The 19,246-nt window shown below is 38.7% G+C and overlaps 1 protein-coding gene across 1 annotated transcript; it reads left to right on the top strand.

The window, feature by feature from the left end:
- Positions 1-2,087: 2,087 nt before the first annotated feature.
- C1QTNF3 (C1q and TNF related 3) lies at positions 2,088-14,685 on the top strand (the record flags this gene model as incomplete). Its single annotated transcript, XM_084225400.1, has 6 exons — positions 2,088-2,375; positions 6,827-6,938; positions 9,102-9,256; positions 11,859-11,988; positions 13,340-13,439; positions 14,526-14,685. 6 exons carry the CDS (start codon positions 2,088-2,090, stop codon positions 14,683-14,685), a joined length of 945 nt encoding a protein of 314 aa, XP_084081526.1.
- Between the last annotated feature and the right edge of the window lie 4,561 nt (positions 14,686-19,246).

Genomic DNA, 19,246 nt, shown 5'->3' with positions numbered 1-19,246 from the left:
ATGTCAGCCCGAAACATCAGGGCTCTCCCAGCACTTGCTGAATCAAATTATTAAGTGCCAAGATAAATTAACGTTTGTCATCCCCAGATTTACAAAATCCGGGGTTTTCAACCCCCTTCCTACCAAGAAAGTCCTCCCTATTTGAAAAGTGAATCCCATTTTGGTGGCAGCAGCTTCTGCAGAATCTGCTACTGTGTTTTATGAAGTCTTGCTTCTCTCTTCTGTAAATTCTCTTCTACCTCTGTTTCCCTGATGAAATAGCCAGAATATTTGCATTTTTTTAAAAATCAGGGTTTTCAGTAGTCATAAAGCATAGGCTAATGAGCGTCTTCTGCAAGACGATTCAGTTAATTAATATTTATATACTGCAGGAAGGCTCAAGTGCTAATCTATGAAGTGTTGTGTAATAATTCTGAATATCTGCCTTGGGAATCCAAGATTGAAATTCAGTGCAATTGAATTAAGACTCAATTAAAGGTTCCTGCCATTAAATCTTTAACACAGGAGCAATAAACACAACAAAAGCATGAAGCAAGAAGATGCAATTCTGCCTGGCAAGCCTGTGGGCTGTGATAATCAGGATATCCTGCCATTAAATCTTTAACACAGGAGCAATAAACACAACAAAAGCATGAAGCAAGAAGATGCAATTCTGCCTGGCAAGCCTGTGGGCTGTGATAATCAGGATAACCACCTCTGCTCCTGGCAGTGAATAGTGAGTGTCACTGAGAAAACTCGGTCATGTTTCTCCTTGGGGGCAAGCACTGAGCCCACAGGAGCTGAGGTTTCTGCTCCTATGCCAGACTTGGCTGGTGGAGAATGAGAAAAAGGGAAGACCAGCCTTTGGCTGCCTCCAGTTGGCTGGAGCACTGTTCCAGACCCCTGGTGTCTATGGGGGTTAGCAGGATATGGAACAGAGAATCCTTTCTCACCATCCTTCAGGAGCTCTCTTACCATCACTCAGCAGCCATGGCGTTGCAGGGCTGGGGATCATTCCTGGGACTAATGCCTTCTGCAGTAATGCAGTAATGCAGCCATGCACTGGTGCAAACCTGCTCACAGACCAAGGAGCTATTTGCTTTTGGGGAGGGTGGGTGTGCTTGTGGATGCGTGCACAGAGCTGCATCCTGCAGTTATGGCTTTCCAGAGAATACTAGTGGGTGGTTCAAGAAGTAAAATAAGGATATTATTGTTATACACATATAATTTGATTCTTTTAGTCTGAAATAAGCCCCTGGTAAATTTATATTTACTTGGCAGTGAAAACATAAAACTTGGTTTGGCAATTACATTTAGGAAAACATTAGGAACTCAAGGGAGAAAATACTACTTGGCCAAGCATGTTGAACTAATGCTGAGAAATGGGGCTCTGTGAATCTGAATTCAACCCAGTTTTTTAAAGCTACTTACCCGGTCTCCTTCCACTGCTGGCCAACTGACAGAAATTCAATATTTTTCTTCTAGTGAATGAAAAGCATAGTCAGAAACAGCCATTGGGTCAGGTTCATATGCAAAAGCTCCTCTTGTGCTTTTGTTTCCTAATTGCTTTTGGAAGGGTTTTTCGGACTGGGCTGACGCAGTTGTGTGTGTGAATTTCCTGGCAAATAAGAAAGGTGACTGTGTCCAAAAGACATTTAAGAGTGTGAATTCACAGCCTTTCCATGTCTAATCAAGGAGCGTAAACCATTAGCCACATGTTCCCCATTTCCATCACATTTTTTCACACTTAAACAAAAACATGCCAAAGGAAAGGTGCTACATTTTTTAATGCCCCCAAATAGGAACCACAGGAGTCCATTAAATGCTGTGGTCATTTCCAGCATACAAATCAATTTTCCTTGTGGTGGTGAAGTGGTGAATAATGCCTGGTTTGTTTAAAGGAGCATGACTGATTTTGGATGAAGGATCCTGTCACTTTGGCATTTTTAGTTTTATTTATTGCATGCAAGCGTATAAAACCTGGTACTGGTCTCAGTGCCAGGCTTACTAGTGGAGAAGCTGAAAGGACCACATAACTTCTGGTGCAGCAAAGAAGTTCTCCTTCTGCAAGGCATTTGCTGGACTCCTGAAAAATTATTTTGATTAACATGGCAGAGAAGGATTTCATCAGTTGGCATCTACTGGCTTTATTTTTTCTTCCATTTTGCCTGTGTCAAGATGAATACATGGAGGTGAGCAGAAGATCTTATAAACCAGTGGCCAAAATATTGCAAAGTCACCACCAGACTGGTCACAAAGGTTCCAGAAGCAGGGAAATATTGAAACAGCGGCATCAACTTATAGAGTGGACTGTTGATAATAGCACATCTACAGACCATAATGTCCTGAGACCAGAGGTAGATGATGTAGAACTGACTACCTCAGATAGAGTCCAGGTACTCTGAATTAATCTTCTAAAGATATCTTTAAAGCTAATGAGATTCTTTTTTCTTTTTTGCTAACATTACTAGTGATATATTTATGAAATAGTTTTTATTAAAGCTGTGTATTGGTCTGTATCCTGCTGGGCTGCTTTATAGGATCTTTTAATGAGCTGGTAGAACCAGCAGTGGTTGGGGACACTGGTTTCAACACAGGCAGCAGTGCTTTGTTCTGTTGAAACTGTGAACTTGGGAAATCATATATGCTAAAATACAGACTCCTAATTATCCCAAGGTATTAATTATTTAATATATCAAAGTTTTCAGATATTTCTAACTCATTTTGATGTGAAGAAAATTACAGCATTTCTAGAGGTATTTGGAGAGATTCAATTAGCAGAGAATAATTTTATTTGAAAATGATGCATATAAAGTATATTTCTTGAGCTTGAGACAAAACAAAATGAACTTCTGAATGTTAAAAAATTTTATTCTAAGGAGTAGCTTGAAAAAAACCAGATACTAATGAAATGAGTAGATCTAATAATATAAATCAATGAGAGTTTAAGAAGAAAAAAGGCTTGCAATGAAATTCTAAATTGTCTGCGGTATCTGCATTTTGAACTGAGAATATTTTTTGCCTTTCATGGCACTTTGCATACTACAGTCATTAGTTTATAACACAGGGAAAATGGCATAACTTGATTATACACAAAATATTGTAGTCCAAATTTGAAAGAAAAAAATCTGAAGGGCAGAAGATGAAGCTTTTTCTAGCACTAGGCAAAACAAAATTCCACTCAAATGAAGGGGTTTCTTTGATCAATGAGTTTTATTAACAGCAAGAACATGAGTGGTTTTTCCTACAGCTGATACAAATATTTGAGTCCTGTATAGTTCACCTTTTACCCTCTGGGGTTTTAAAATTTCTTCAGATCAAAATATGATATTTTGAATTGCCAAAATCAAGGACATGCAGATAAGTGTTGAATAATAACCTATATTATGATAAGCAGAGAAGAGGTCTGATTTTAATCCTGTCCTGGGCTTAAAGAACTGAAACACATCCAAGTGAGGGAATAGGTTTAATACAACACTGTATTCCCTGTATTAAAACTTCACAGTGCTTTGCATTTTGTATTTCTTGGGCAGGAGGTGAATGTTCCTCCAGTGCACTCAGCAGAACAGATATTTAACTGTAGGCATGTTAAACTGTGCTTGCAGAATGTAAGCAGTGTAAAACATAACGCGTACAGTCCAAAGAGCCAGCCAGCATGTGCAGACCTCTTTACTGCAGGGAGAGCTCTGCAGCTGTGTGCTGCAGACCTTGTACAGATGAATCCCCCTTTAACACTACACAACTTCAGATAATGCAGGGTTTGGGGCTTTTTAGGGCTCAAACTTTCCCCCACAGAAAGTGTGTTCAGGCTGCATGTGTCTCTTATCAGGGAGTTTAATGCAGCTTGTCTGGAGCTGCCTGCTGGGGAGCTGGTTGTGACATTAAAAACAAGCCCGGTGATGCGAGTACAGCTGATGGCAGTCATTTACCTGCCAGCCCATCTCCAAGAAGCAATCTTTTCTGGGGAAATGATGCAATTTTTGGCTTACTGAAATGAAATGGAGCACTAGCAGATGCACGACAGGGATAATCAATCACACAGTGGCTTACGCAATATGTGTTTTCCACTTCCAGACTCCAGGAATTTCTAGGCAGAGGAAGAACAAAGGTGGCACTGACATGTTTTAATTCATGTCAAATCTCTCTCTATCCCTTGAGTAATATGGAAACTATTCAATTCCTATTTCCTGCTTTCTTGGTTCCACTTAGATGGAATAGCTCTACCCAGCTAAAGAGAATTTAGGCTGGGGAATTTCACCTTCTTGCTGAAGTGTTTCGAAGGTCTCATTCCCTGTTGTGGAAAAGAGATGATAGTATTTGTTGTTACTATTGTCTTTGCTGCAGTGGGTGCAAGGCCAGCTTCCACTCTGCTGTTAACTCATGTAAAGTACAACATGTGTTTCTCAAGAACAAGAACTTTTAGTGACTAAGGAGAGTCATGACAGACCATTTTTCCATTTCAGGTTGCTTTTTGAAAATCTTTAAACATCACTAGCCAAGCAGTGTTTTACCCTGAATTTTGGCAACTTTTGTTTGTTCCTTTGCTTGGAGAAGGGGCACGGAGGGCCTAAGTGCCCACAGAGACAGATATTTTGCATTTAAAGAGAAGCCAAGAATGGTGGAGGTACATCACTCGTCTTCTGCATTGTCTTAGACAATAAAACAGAAATTCATAAAATTAATCAGGAAGTCAAAAAGGGTCAAAGGCTGGATCTCCAATTATGACTTGTTCACACTTTAAATTAAGGTAATTTCATAGACCATCTGTTGCCTAGATCATTCTCCTATACACTAAATCATGGGAAATTCTGCAGATAGCCTCAGAAATAGTTCCAGTTTTCTATCAGTGTTAGGATATCAATGTGGCAGATGCACTTCACAAGCTCCTAAATCATATTCATGTTCTGGCAGCAAAGCCAAAGATTCACTGATAAAATTTATGCACAAATGGCTGCAAAGATGCCTTTGGCAAATAGATTGCAACTATCTCTCTGTCACATATGAGTGTAATTTTATTTTAGGAACATGTTTTTCCTTTAAATGTACTCCTCATGAAGTTCTCTGCTTTTAAAGATTACAAGAAAGTCCTAAATATTCCTCATCCCTGGCAGCTGACCATGAATATTTTTTTTCTCCTAATGAAAGAGTAAAAGTAATAAATTAATTACTTTATGACTTGCATAAACAGTGGAACTGTTGCATGCAACCAGACTGGCAGGACTTGCCTTATTTCACACCTAAGAACCCAACAAGCTTTTTTCTGAGGTAATGCCTAATAGCACTTGGTTATGACCATTGCTTGTATCTATTTTATTTTTAAATAGCTGTTTCTCTAATAAAGTTGTTCAAGATTTCAGTGCATTGTCTGAAAAAGACAAATTACATCTGCACAGAGAGAGTCTCACATGCAGTCCACTTTGCTGGATTCATGTCTTCCCTCAATTATGATCTGTTCTAAGTATTTGGATTTTTTTAGGCTGATATGACTTATTTGCTCTTGGCAGGTGTGTATTTAGTTCACCTTCCCATTTAACATGAATATGAAGCACTAAAAAGAGCTGGAGATTGTAATCTCAATGCAAAAATCAACGTTATTCTTTTAGGGGATACAACAGGCTTGCACAATTCCAGTCCTCTTGTACTTGGCTCCCTTTTGAGGATTGAAAATGGGCTGAAAGCAGGGCTATTTCTTCTCTCATACTAGAAATATTAAACAAAGTACATTTGGTGATTGTCAGTTATGTCCTGCCTAACAACTGGAAGAGACAAAACAGCCAGAAAAATACAAACAGGTTCTCCAGGAAGAGAGAGTTCAAGAGGCAGAACCTATTTTTCTCATTAAGTATAGACCTTGTCCAGAATTAATCTAAAAAGCATAGCCTTGACCAAATCCCATAAGTATGAAGCCCTTCTGCCCATTGGCAAGCCTTAACTTTTCCATAACTCTTTGAATTTGAAGGATGTTTGTTTATCTGTCAAGTCAGCCTTTATTCCCATGGTTACTCCACCATCACTGGTTCCAGCTGGACAGGGCATGTGTCTGTCTCATTGGAGGAGCTGCAGTATTTTGATGGTGCCATGAATGAATTTTCTATATCCATAAGTTCCTAAGCCTCCTGAAATCAATGAATTCCAGGGCCTTGGTATTGTCCAAAACACAGGCAGAATGTTTCAAATGACATCAGTGATGACACTGAGGGCAGGAATACAGCACATCTGTGTGCTCATTTGACAGCTCCCATCCTGACAGAGGCTCATTTTCTGACACTAAACCAATAAGTCTGCATTGGGCAAGTAATTTGACAATGATAAAGATTAGGGAAAAGAAAGGGAAGGGATGCAAGTAGTGGAATGATTAAAGAAAAGCAGTAGTTGGATTGGTGTAACTATCCAGCTCCAGATTTTAAGAACTGAAGGTTTGCATCTCAGGATATTAGGAAAGAATTGTAGGGAAAAGAAACAAAGAGGGAACAAATGAGGAGGTAGAGAAATAAAATCAAACAGTGAACCTTGGGATCAGGATGTGAATCTAATTGAAATATTTATCTAAATTTCATTAGTTGGTATTAATTTATTTTAAAAACCCTTCATTACTTAGCAGGGCAAGCTGGGTTTTTTAAAATATTCATTATAGATTTTTGAATGCTTCAAGAGCTATTCCTTTAAATCTTCCAAAAATAACATCTTCAGGGATAACCTATGTGAGAATTTCATGCCAGATAAGAACTGTTTTGAAAACAGACCAAGTATATAAACAGAAATATATAATGAAGACCCTGTAACCAACATGCATAAGATTGATGTCCTCCATGAATGAGCGACTTAAAGCTTATTTTTGTGCACTTAGCCCCCCCAGCCTGGACCGCAGAATCCAGACTGCAGTTCCTGCTGCCGAGGTGACTTTGGAGTTCGACTCTACCAAGGGCCCCCAGGACCTCCTGGGCCCCCTGGGATGCCAGGTAAAGATGAAGTTTTATTCCCTTTTATTATCAGTCCAGTTGCAGGCCATAAATTACAGGTTATTCTACAAAATATCAGACAGTGGTCCAAACATCAGTATTTTGGGACAGATTCAGGAACAAGTTTTTTTATAATTCCAGAGGAGACAGATATTTTCAGTTCTATTCTAAAGTATCTTCCATTGAAAACCTATTTGTTATTAAAATTCAGCTTCCACAAATTCATACTGAAAGTAATCTTATCACATCTCTAGGAAAAATTGGTCTCTCATAAAACAGCATGAAGTTCCCAATAAACTTGAAAGAACTTGTTCCCTGGAGATGATTATTGTCATCACCTTTGTACGTCCAGCTGTGTCACTGTGTACTGTATTCAAGGGCTTTCCTTCATCTAGCATACTGCTAGCCAATATTTTACAGAAACACAATGCTTCTGTTCTCCCACAGAATTCCTTCACTTTGTTCTTTCATAATAAAAAGTTCTCCCTTTTTAACATAAAAAATGTCCACAGCAGAACAGCATACACAAAAAAAAGTATATACTTTGATCTGATAATTAATATGGAAATAGAAGAGCCTAGAGAAGGGAAAACGTTGGTTGCATGCTGGTGTCAGTTTGTTATATCATCTACCTTCAGGGATTTGGAAATCACCATTCCTAAAGCAGAAGTACAACATAAATTAGCAGGTCACTGAAAGACAGACTTGTCTCTTCTTGAAAATCTTACATCTTCTGTTAACACAATAAAAATGCAATTCAGTGATCCATTACTTACTAATAAATTGTTGCATTCTTAGAAGCAGGATATGATTTTACACTAGAGCCACATTTTAAGGCTGCAGTGGACACACTGGGGCATGGCCTAGTCCCAGCTTTGCCCTTCCTTCCTGTCTCAGTCCCACTTTCTGTCACTGCAGGATACCACAAATGCACGTCTGGCAGCAGCCTCCTGCACCCTGGGATTTCTGTCTCCTTCATTTGCTGGATTTCATGTTGTTGTGCCTGTAAGGGGAACAGCAGCAGTTGCTTTTCCCCTTGATTGAATCAAATGTTGCTTGCAGACTTCTGTTCTGAACTGGTAGAGCAGTTCTGGCTGCACATCATTCTTGTTATTTTTCAGAGCTGCAGATTCCACTATCCAAACAAAAATGCGCATAAATTCCTTCAGCATTTGGCTTCCTTGTTTGAAGTTTTTTTTCCTCAATAGAAAAACTCTGAAGGATCACTTCATTATCAGATTTGATCTCAAACAACACTACTCTTCTTGTAAATTTGTAAGAGAGAATAATCAAAGAACAAGCAGAGTGGCAAAGAATCTAGTTTCAATTCAGGTTGAATTAGAACAATGATGACATTAATTAATTCTCTGAGCTGAAAGATCAGGCTTTTGCTGCAGGAGGCATAATAATTGCTCAGTGATTCTAGCCAACTTTAAAATCCTGTCAGCTGCGTAGACATTTGCTTAGTAATTTAGTCAGTCAACACCAGGAAGTAAGCTGCAGATGCATGAGTATCGTTTGCAATGGGTTGTTTTACTCATTTACTCACAGTAAGCCACCTCAAAAAACGCTTAATTATAAAAATTTTGTCTCTCTTTAAATCTAGGACTATGCAATCAAATGGGCCCTAGCCAGCACCCTGTGAATACACACTGTCCTGTTTTTAGCACAGATTTTAACAACTTCAATGCTACATCCATCATTTGTGTGGATGTGTTTTAAAGATAGCAAAATCTTATTCAAAACTATCTTATCCTATCATGATTGACTTAATTTACCAGGAAATTGATGTTTATACTAAAGCAAAAGCAAAACTACTTCTGCAGGCTACCTAGTATGTGGCAATTGAAAGTGGCTTTTGCTTTCCTTGAGCCTTCTGTCTGCTGAGGTCTTCCTGCACATCTCCCCAGCAAAGCAATGACTTGAGACACCAGCAGTTTATACAGCAACATGAGGGTTAACTCCTAAAATCTATGTCCTTCACCAAAACCTTTACCATCAACCTGACCACACAGCAGTTTCTTATCCTTTTCATCTCAGCCTGGGGTTCATGGCACTGAAGATCACCTGTGTTGCAAGCTGGTGGAAGAGGACCCTGTCACACTTGTCTGTTAAAATATGATAAATTATTTAAATAAAACAGAAAGCTTTGTTTCCCTTCAGGAAATCATGGAAACAATGGTAATAATGGAGCAACTGGCCAGGAAGGAGCCAAAGGTGAGAAAGGAGACAAAGGAGATATTGGACCAAGAGGAGAGCGTGGCCATCATGGACCCAAAGGCGAGAAGGGTTACCCTGGGATTCCTCCAGAGCTGCAGGTACAACATCTCTGGCTCATATTGGCTGCAGCAAACCTCAGATTATGGTTTTCTTCACTGGAAAAACAGCACCCTATTACTGCAAGATACTTAAGAAGCAAATCCCCTTGTAAATTAATACTGTAACAGGCATATACAGCCCTCGTCCTTACTGAGAAAAGTGCTCTGCCAGATCTTTCTGGAAAAGAAAAGCTTTAGTCAGAATCCAGCTGAGAAATAGGCACGAAGAAACATACATGCTTCCCTTTGAGGGCAAAAAGCCAGTATCTTGGTTATTAAAGGAGAATAGCAGGGACTATCATTTTCCTACCAAGCTGTATCACATAAATAATTGCACTTCCCACAGCATATGGAAAGAGTAAAGGAGTCATGTTTCTCAGGGCAGCTGGGCTTTATGAGATTCTCAGAAGCACATGTATCCAGCTCCTCAAAATACAGGCTCAAAATTTTTGAGTGAAGTTAGAGTCCCCTAGTTTCAAAAGATACCCCTCAGTACTTATCTGTATATTTATATGTCTATTTATATGTCTAGATATTTTAAATATGTTTGGGGCCATGTAGGTTCTGCCTATGAATGAATAATTCAAAAGTGAGATGAGCATTTAAATATGGGTTCAAGCCTGAGTTGTTGAGCTCAGCTCTTATACTGGCACAATCTCAGAGCTTTTGGATTAAAGCTTCTTCAAATCCCAGGAATCTGGCAGATGGCAGAGAGTTTGTGTATGTATATATAAATATATATGTGTATATATATAATATATATCTATAGCTATACACACACACAGATACATATATACATATTCATATATGTGAATATACATATAATATATGATGTAGAAATACATAAAATATATACTCACGTTATAGCTGAATATCTTATAAACATACCTTTAATTACATTCAACATATGTCCTTCTACAATTTTAAAATTAACTACCACTGTTTTTATCCTTACATAAAGACAATGGTAGTATTGTAATTAAAACTGAGTGATAAAAGAGGATGAACAAGGAAAGCTCATATTGTAATATCTATTTCCAATACTTAAAATTTCATTACTTCTTTTATCAGATGTGTTGAAAAATATTTACAGTATTTCTTACCACCATACTTAAGAATTTTAAAGTCAGTGGTGGTATAGGAGAAAACACTTTTGAATGTAATACTGGTTTAAGTACAGGATTATTTTTAAAAAATTTGTGTGTCCATGTTGACTTGCTACTTCATAATGAGACCCAGGGAGAAAAGATATATTTTTCTGCTGTTCTGTTCAGCCCACAAAAAGTAGCTCAGGGTCAAAGAGACTGTGAAATGGAATCTAGACAAGAAGCAATAAATAAATAAATTCCACCAATCTGCCACTGCAGCTGCTTTCCTTTAACACACAATGAACTTTGATGTGATCCTGGCTGAGAAGCAAGATATTAACAATTTGCCATAATACAAAATGTATCCATGCAGGGGTAAGGAAAATCAGCCCAAGCTTTCAGCTCACATCTGGAGCTCCTTAAATTTCAGAACAGATGGCTAACGATTTCCGTTGCTGGATCCAGACTTGCATTTGATTGTCTGTTTTCATTTTGTTCTGGTTTGGATCTGAAATCAAAAGGAGTTTGGGCTGGGTTTTTTTATTTTTTAAATACCAGCATAGCTGGAATCTCACAAAAAAAGTCATTTTTGTGATGGGCAGTACCAGATGCAATTGAACACTTGTCATTTAAGAGGATGAGATAGAAATAAAAAGCCAAGTCTACATGTAACCTTTTGGCAAGAAAGTGCAGTAATTCTGATTCTTCCCCATTTACTCACATAATGGGGGCAGGGGGATGACAGGCTTACAGAAAAGGTCACTCCCTTCCCTAACCAGGCCAGCTGGCAGGTCATTCCCTGGTATCTTGCTGAGGGTAATTTAAATTGTCTGGTGTGGGATGTTTTGCACTGCTTCCTATGAAATATTTCTATGACAAGAAGTGAAGCATGAAGTTGAAGCACAGTTTTAAGCTTCTTATTTTCCCCTCTTGATCTCCACCACCCTCTGTTTTCAAGACTGAGGGCAACTAACAAGATAGAAAAAACATTGAATATTGAGTGCCAGCTGCAGCACTTCCACCTCGAATAAAAGTGCTTCATGTATCTCTAAGCAAGAAACACTAGCCTTCCTGGATTTTACCAAGCATTGTTTGCTTTCACACATGCAGTTAAAAGCAATATCCAGTTTAAGTGCATTAGGGAATACATAAAACTATGTAAAATCTTTTTGTCAGAAACACCACTTCAATACTATATTGCTGTTGCATCATTCTAGCAAGATTTAAAAGTAAATAAAATCTGAAATTAAGGTTCTGAACTGCAAACACTTGACCATACACTTACTTTACAGTCATGAATAGTCCAATTGAATATGAGAACCCTAGTCTTCTTCCAGTTTCATTCAATGGGAGTTTTGTTAACTGGAGTTTATTGGCCTTGGAGCAAGCCCTAGAAGAACATCTCTGTCAGGAAAATAAACAGACTGTTAATACAGGAAAAAAATCTGTACATGGTTGCTCTACACACGTGTTTTTCATGAACGACTGCCTGAATAAAAACTGAATTTTTGCAGGTCGCGTTTATGGCTTCGATGGCTACTCACTTCAGCAACCAGAACAGTGGGATCATCTTCAGTAGCGTTGAAACCAATGTTGGGAATTTTTTTGATGTCATGACTGGGAGATTTGGTGCTCCAGTGAATGGTGAGCATTTGCAAAACAAAATGTCTTGGTTTGGAAAGACAGGTGCCTGCTAAAGAAGGCAGGAGCCTCCCCTGAAATAGAGAATGCAAACCCTCCCCACCCCTCCGAATTGCTATGAATTTTAAATTAAGGGGCTCTCAGGCAAAAAATATGGGAGCAGGAAATAACAGCTCTTTAATATATGCAATACACTAGAACAACACTGACAGAGTCAGAACACAACCTGACACCTTGTTGGTCAGGGTGTTGGTAGCAGTCCAGTTGGAAAAGGGGCTGCAGTCCTCCTGGAGTGTCAGGCGTGGTTCTGTTGGAGCAGGGGAGTCCTGTAGGAAAGGGGTGTATTCTTCCTCCGCAGATCCGTGGAAGAAGAGGCAGCTGCTGTTCCTCTGGGCAATTCAGTGGGAAGCGATGCTGGTGTGTCAGAACCTCCGGATTATATCTGGGTAGGAATGCTTGGCTCCTCCCTCTGGGCAGAGCATCTCACAATGGGATGTTACAGTTCTGATCAGCCATGCAGTGACATTCCATAGCCTCTTATCAGCAGATGTTCCCTGCCTAGGGAGGAGTGATTATGATCACTCAGAGAGAGAGATAAGGAGCATTGCCCACTTGACACCAGACAACTGCCATACACAAGGCAACAGAATACATCTTGCCTTGAAATCTGGAACACAAAAGAATGTAATTATTGGAGCCATAGGGAGACATGTGGTCAAAAAGGATGAGGCACTATTTAACGGCCTTTGCACTCAGTCTGCAGAGTTCTTGCTACCTACTTTCTAGAAAAATTAATTGAAAACTGAGCAAGCCAACAGTGGTTAGCCAGTGAGACTGGTGCTGACACAAAGGCAGGAGGAAGAGGCACAGCCAGGGCTGGGGAGGGAGCAGGACTGTCTGCTTTGCTGTGGCTCTTTAGCCCTTCAGCCACTGTGATGACAGAACCACAGTCTTAATGTTGTAGCAAGCAGCAGCAGCTTCACAGTTGGCTCCTCCACCTCCTGCCTCTTGTCAGTCTCTTCATCCTCATCCTCCACCATGCCAATTCAGCTGTGAACTGACCTGCAACAGATGTGTGGCTGGAAATGAAGCATTACAGTTCTTCATGGGTTATTTCTCAGCTGCATCAAACCTCCCTCTTAAGCAGCTGTGATGCAGGAAGAACAACACCTGCCATATGCAGAATTAAAATTAATCAGATTTTGGAACGCTATAGGCAGAAACAAAATATCTGCTGACAACTGGAAGGCAGTTTTGTCCACAGCTGTTATGATTTCTAAGCAAGAAGCTCAAATGTGCAGCAGGATTACTTCTTTCTATGAAGCAAACAAGTTGTTTTTTATAACCTTTTCAGGGGTATATTTCTTTACTTTCAATATGATGAAACATGAAGATGTGGAGGAAGTGTACGTGTACTTGATGCATAATGGTAATACAGTGTTCAGCTTATATAGGTAAGTAAAGGGCCAGGCCACCCCAATGCAAAAACATTTGTATGGTTGTGATAGCTTGCTCACCTTTCAAGAAACGTAAAATTGTCCATATTTTGGTAGAAATTCTCTAGGGTAAAATAACCAACAAGAAAATTTACTTTATTTTGCTTGCATATTTGGACCATATATACCATAGATGCTGGACCTAAAATTCAGCCTTGATCACTGTTTCCTCAAACTCAGGGGAAAGGAGTTAGCACTGCAAGTCAGGGTTGGAGTTCAATGGTATCATACTGTCATTCTACTAAAATAGATCTTCATCCTCATTTTGCTTGTCAGAGAAAAGAAATAATTAAGTGTTCAGTGACTAGTCACAGTCTTGTTAACACGAGGGAAGAGAAATTTACTTTAAATTTGGGAAGTGTTTATGTTGCAGTAGTAGGGATGAGTAAGAAGCAAAAGTCTTCCATTTACCGGCCTCTTTATCATTAGCACACCACCACAGGCAGCTTCATCCCCAATAGATCTCTGCAAAAGAAAAAGTGCTTCATTTCTATTCCCCCTGAAGAACTGATGTCAGAAACGGCAAGAGGTAGAAGAAAGGGGACCAACACTCAGGCAAAGCCAGGAGGCTAGCCCATATCAAATGTACCCATGCTCCAATTAAAGGCTTAGTATGGAGCAAGCTGCCTGTGTCTGCTCACTGCCTGTGCTGGGAGCACAGGGACTCGGCTCTTAAAATTAGTTGGGATGAATTCAATGGAAAAAAAAGCATCTGAAAAAAACGGAAATCTGTGGTGTTGTGATCAATGAGCAGCATTTCATTTCAAACAAAAAATTTGTTTCCTGTGCTGGAAAAAAAAAGTTACAATTCCAGAACTTCAGAAAGGAATTAAATAATGCATTTAGGTAAGGTGCAAAATTTGACTAGGAGATCAAATGCAGAAAGTTGCCAAAATTTCCTTATAAAGCTGAAAAATGTTGGCAAGTCTTTCAAGAAAGTTTTGCTCGGGATAACAATGTACTTCTTGGATTTTTTTGGTAAAGCTGTTTGTTAGGTCATTGTTGAGAAACAAAACCCTGACTTGTTAAAATATTCATCCTTAGCTATGAATCCAAAGGGAAAGCAGATACTTCAGGAAACAGTGCAGTCCTAAAACTCGCCAAAGGAGATGAAGTTTGGCTGCGAATGGGAAATGGAGCCCTCCATGGGGACCATCAACGCTTCTCCACCTTTGCTGGGTTTCTTCTTTTTGAAACCAAGTAAAAAAGGAAACAACTCAATAGATGTTTATGTGAAAAAACATTGTTTTTTGAACTTGCATATTTCACTGGACTGTGAAATAACTTTACAACATCGGAGCATCAAGAAGCCTTGTTTTGATGCAATGTGCTGCTACCTGTGTATCAGAGATGAGCTGAATACATTGGGGAGCTGACACAGATTCACAGGGTATCTATTGTCATCTGGGTTGCACCTATTTAGTCATTAAATGTTGCTATTGCTCTCTTCCCCAAAAGTGAATGAAAAACAAAGGAAAATAAGTTTAAAGAATTCAAAGAGGGGTTTATGTAAAGTCAATTTAATCTCTAAATATACTTTCAATATACTATATGTCAGGAATTGAACAACTGATTCAAAATTTTTGGATCACTTATTCAGTTCTTACATTTCAGTTCATTTAAATTTGCATCATGGAAACAGGCCTAAATGTATTATAAGGAGGCTCAGGTGAGACCACATCTAAAGGAAGACGTTTTTACTAGATTGGAATGAGCTCAAATCGAAGAAAAAAATGTGAAAATATAGATGTCAAGGATTCAGGTTTATTGCATTCCCATCTCAAACCTCTGAAGATGTATCTGGTGTCATTTTTCACAGATTTTTAGCACATATTTATGCTTAATCTCTCTCTCTTAGAAGAAGAATGTCAGTAGTTCTTGCCTTAGTAGCAGCTTGAGGCTAAGGTAATTTAGTTTGCAGTGTGAAGGGGATCAGGCAGGGGAACTGTAATGTTTCCCCCTAGCCTTATAATTTTTAAAACCTGATGTAAGCCAATGCAGGGTGTCAAAGCAAAGGCATATACGCTAGAGAAATCAGGATACACCAACAGCACAGAGACGAACAAACTTTGTGGTGTTTGGAACTCCTCCAGAAGGATGTACCTGAGAATATTACATATTTACTTAACAGTGAAGTTGTTGAAACAGTTTTCCTAGCAGCCTTCCAAGAATCAGTATTTCAGGAAAAACCATTGCAAAGCAGCAGCTAAGCCAGTTCAGTATTTAAACTGGTGAAACCAAATGCTAGCTGGCTTAGTAGTTCTGGTCCCAGTACACTGGGCCATTTCAGCACTCATGTCACTGGCTTTTCAAAATTTGGGTACCTGAAATTCTGTCTTGCTATTTTCATTTGAATAAGCATCAAAATCAATACTGAAGTTTGAATGTACCTTGTTCTGGTTCTCCACACAAAGTGAATGAAATATAAATTCCTTTTTACAGACATTACATTTTAATCAGCTATTATGTGCCATTAATGTATAACAAGAAGGAGGGGTTAGGAAAACATTTATTTGAAATTCTTTTATACTGGATACAGGTATCAGGAGCACAACAATAGAGCAAATGAATTGAAATCTGCCCTATGAGTCTGTACGTCCTTGTAGGTGTTCCTAGCGTATGTAACCACATTTTATGAAGAAAAATGCATGTTGATACTTGATGATTATGACTTTTGATTTTTTAGTTTTATACATCAACCACTGAAAATATTAAGTGAACTGTTGTCTGATATGTTTTAATCATTTCTTTATCAACTTGGGTTAGGTCTGTGCTACATAGGTTTTCAAAACCTGAGGTCATGTTATTTTGTTAAGCTTACTTTGTAAAATATACATTTATCCAATAAAGATTAATGGTTACAAAGCTATACTGGTTTGCTGATATCTGTATTAACCAAGGACCTTACCATTTGGAGACAATAGATAGATGTTCTTTTTAATATGCTCTTCCTAAGCATTCATTTTACTACTGAGTGGGAGAAAGCCAGCATTAAGGATTAAAATATATTTATTTTACACACATGTGTGTATATATATATACACACACATATACATAAGATTTAAATCTGTAAGGTTTCCTTTGGGGACTTTCTCTTCCTTTGTGACATGGCCATTTTGGTCAGAAGGAAGCACTTAGAAACTGTATGACATACGCCAATTTTAAGCTCCTTTTTATCTTATTATCTACTGTAATGGCCATAATACAAAAGAAAGTAATGTTTTGCCTTACCCAATTTGTATTGTTTTCATGGGTTTTGTGTAACTTGGCCTGCTAAGAGGGCAAGGTGACTAAGAATAACCACAAAACTTTCTTTGACAAACAAAGAGCAGTTGCAATGTTAAAGCTAAATAGTTTTTTACATCAAAGTTAAAATTCCTAAAGTTCCTCCTGAAATCTCAGCAGTCTTTTCTCTGCAATTTACTGCATGCAATCTCTGCTGATTAAGTGTCATAACACTTTACAAATAAATAGTTAACTTACATATTAATTTCCTTCAAAAGAAGAAGGAAGATCCTTTGAAATACAGCAACTGGTGTGTGTCTGTGGGTCTGTGTGTGTGTTCTTCTTGTTCTTCTCTAAAACTAACATGCTTTATATTCAGTAAGTCATGTGGAATATATGATCTTTTTTCTCAGAAATGTTCATGAAGATTAGTCATCTTTCCATTGCTGCTGATAATTGAAAGACTTGCTGAGCAGATGCTCAAGACAAAATGTCTTTTACCAGAGACTTTTATCCCCTGTTATAAAATACATGATATCCTGTAATTTGTGTTACAACTGAAAAACCTTCTGGAAACTGCAAAGCTCTAATTTGGAGTATAGTTAATGGCTTCTTGTCTTTGCTAAATTGAATCTGTATCTCTCCCCCTCTGTGAGCTCCCAGATTTAACCAAAACTTGGCAAGACCCACAAGTCCCTGCCTGCCATGAGAGCTGTGGTTTGGTAGGTGATATTTGACCTCTGTGGTAGGTGCTGGCATTCTGGCAGCAGAAAATTCTTCTCAACACAGAGCCAAGTTGAGCTCTGCTCTGTGGATGTGCGAAACACCACCCCCAAATCCTGCTTCTCCCTTCCCCCAGAGCTCCAGGGACTGCTGTCCTTGCCTGTGACATCCTTGCAAGCCAGCAACTCTCATCTCCAGCTCTGTCAAGAGCATTTTGCAAAACAGGGCTGTGTTCAACTCAAGAGGGGCGGGGTGCACCCCCTTGGCAGGGGTAAAATACAACTTCTGTGCAAGAAAAACATGAATTAGAAAGAAACCAAATCAGGGAAAAATGTTACAGGTCTGGGTGCAAATTTCATGAACGATGTTTAAAGAAAGAAGTTTAATTATAACTCTGTGAGAAAAGAAAGACGTTTATGGTTTTACTTTCAGAAGTTAGTCTGTGGACTGATGGACTGAAAAAGCAGTTTAGACTGACAATAGTTTGCAGTCTCAGCCTCACTGAGAAGCCTGTAAGTCAAAGGGAAATCTTCAAATAAAGTAGTATTTTTCTAAAGAGAGAATAAGGAACAAACTATACACTCAGGTCTTTCATCTTCCCCTCTCTTTCACTGAGCTTCCTATGTTACAACCTGCTGTTTTCTGAAGCAGCTTTTAATAGAAGTAGCTTTGAATTAAAACTTTTTTTGCCTCCCTCTTACTTCAGATTACTGAAATGATTATTTTGTGCTCAGAACAAAAAAAAAATCACACACGACAAAACATTCAGGGAGTCGTTGAGTGGTGTGTGAAAAGACCTACAGTTCTTAATTTTGGTGAATCAGTAGCAAAGTTCCTCTATTTTGCAGTTAGTTCTGCTTCAAAAACCAAAGAAAATACAAGCTGGGTGATCAGTTCAGATTTAAAAATCTGAGACAGCAAAAGGCTGTCATGCTCAGATACCAGCGAAGAAAACTCTAGAAACTATCCTCATAAATTAAAAGAACTTTATAGGAGGTGCACTTCCTCATATTACCAGGTTCCTTCTTAACAAAGAACTCCTTTAGTTCTTGGGCCAAACCACACAGTTTTAGAAGGAAATAGAGCATCTGCAGCCCCCCGCTAATTTCCAGTCTTCTGCCACTGGACTGAGAAACTCAGTGCACAGATGCTGACATGAAGACTTAAGGATGAGAATGGGAGAGGATCAATTTTGTGCATCTGCATTTGGAACAGAGCAAGCTATCCATGAACACATTCACAGAATAATAAAACCCACATGTGGCAAGGTTTCATTAAACAAAGAGACTCCTTGTATCAACTGCTGAAAAATTGGACAAATTGAGGGCTATTTTCCTGCTTTTCTGGAAACAGTCCATCAGACATTAAAAAAAAAATCCTCAAAAATCACTTTTTAAAAAGAATCACATTTCTATAAAACCAAGAGTAGAAACACCCATGTTCAAATTATCATTGACATCTCAGCTTCTGTTTCCTGTGAATGTGTCTCATGGTGTGATCCCCCATCATCTAGTCACATGCTACTTCTTTGGCCTTGTCCAGCAGCAAGTATAAGATTCTTGCTGAATAATGACTTGCGCATATAATGGAATGTGATAGGAAGAAAAATATATAGAACATCTTCATTCAGTAACTCCATCCGAAGTTAACAAAGTGATTTTACTGTAGAAAATAGTGAACACTAATATGTCAGAAAGACTGGCAGATTTAATTGCAGCTACCTTCATTTTAGAATAGTTTCTATGAGGTTTTTTTTTTTCCAATCCTGGAAGTTTTTTGACAGAAAAACACTCCAGGCTCTTACAGCATAGCAAAAA

Source organism: Fringilla coelebs (assembly GCF_963513975.1).
Source record: "Fringilla coelebs genome assembly, chromosome: Z".
NCBI lineage: Eukaryota > Metazoa > Chordata > Aves > Passeriformes > Fringillidae > Fringilla > Fringilla coelebs.
The sequence above is the reverse complement of the archived record's forward strand: the minus strand, read 5'-3'. Positions and strand labels throughout refer to the sequence as shown.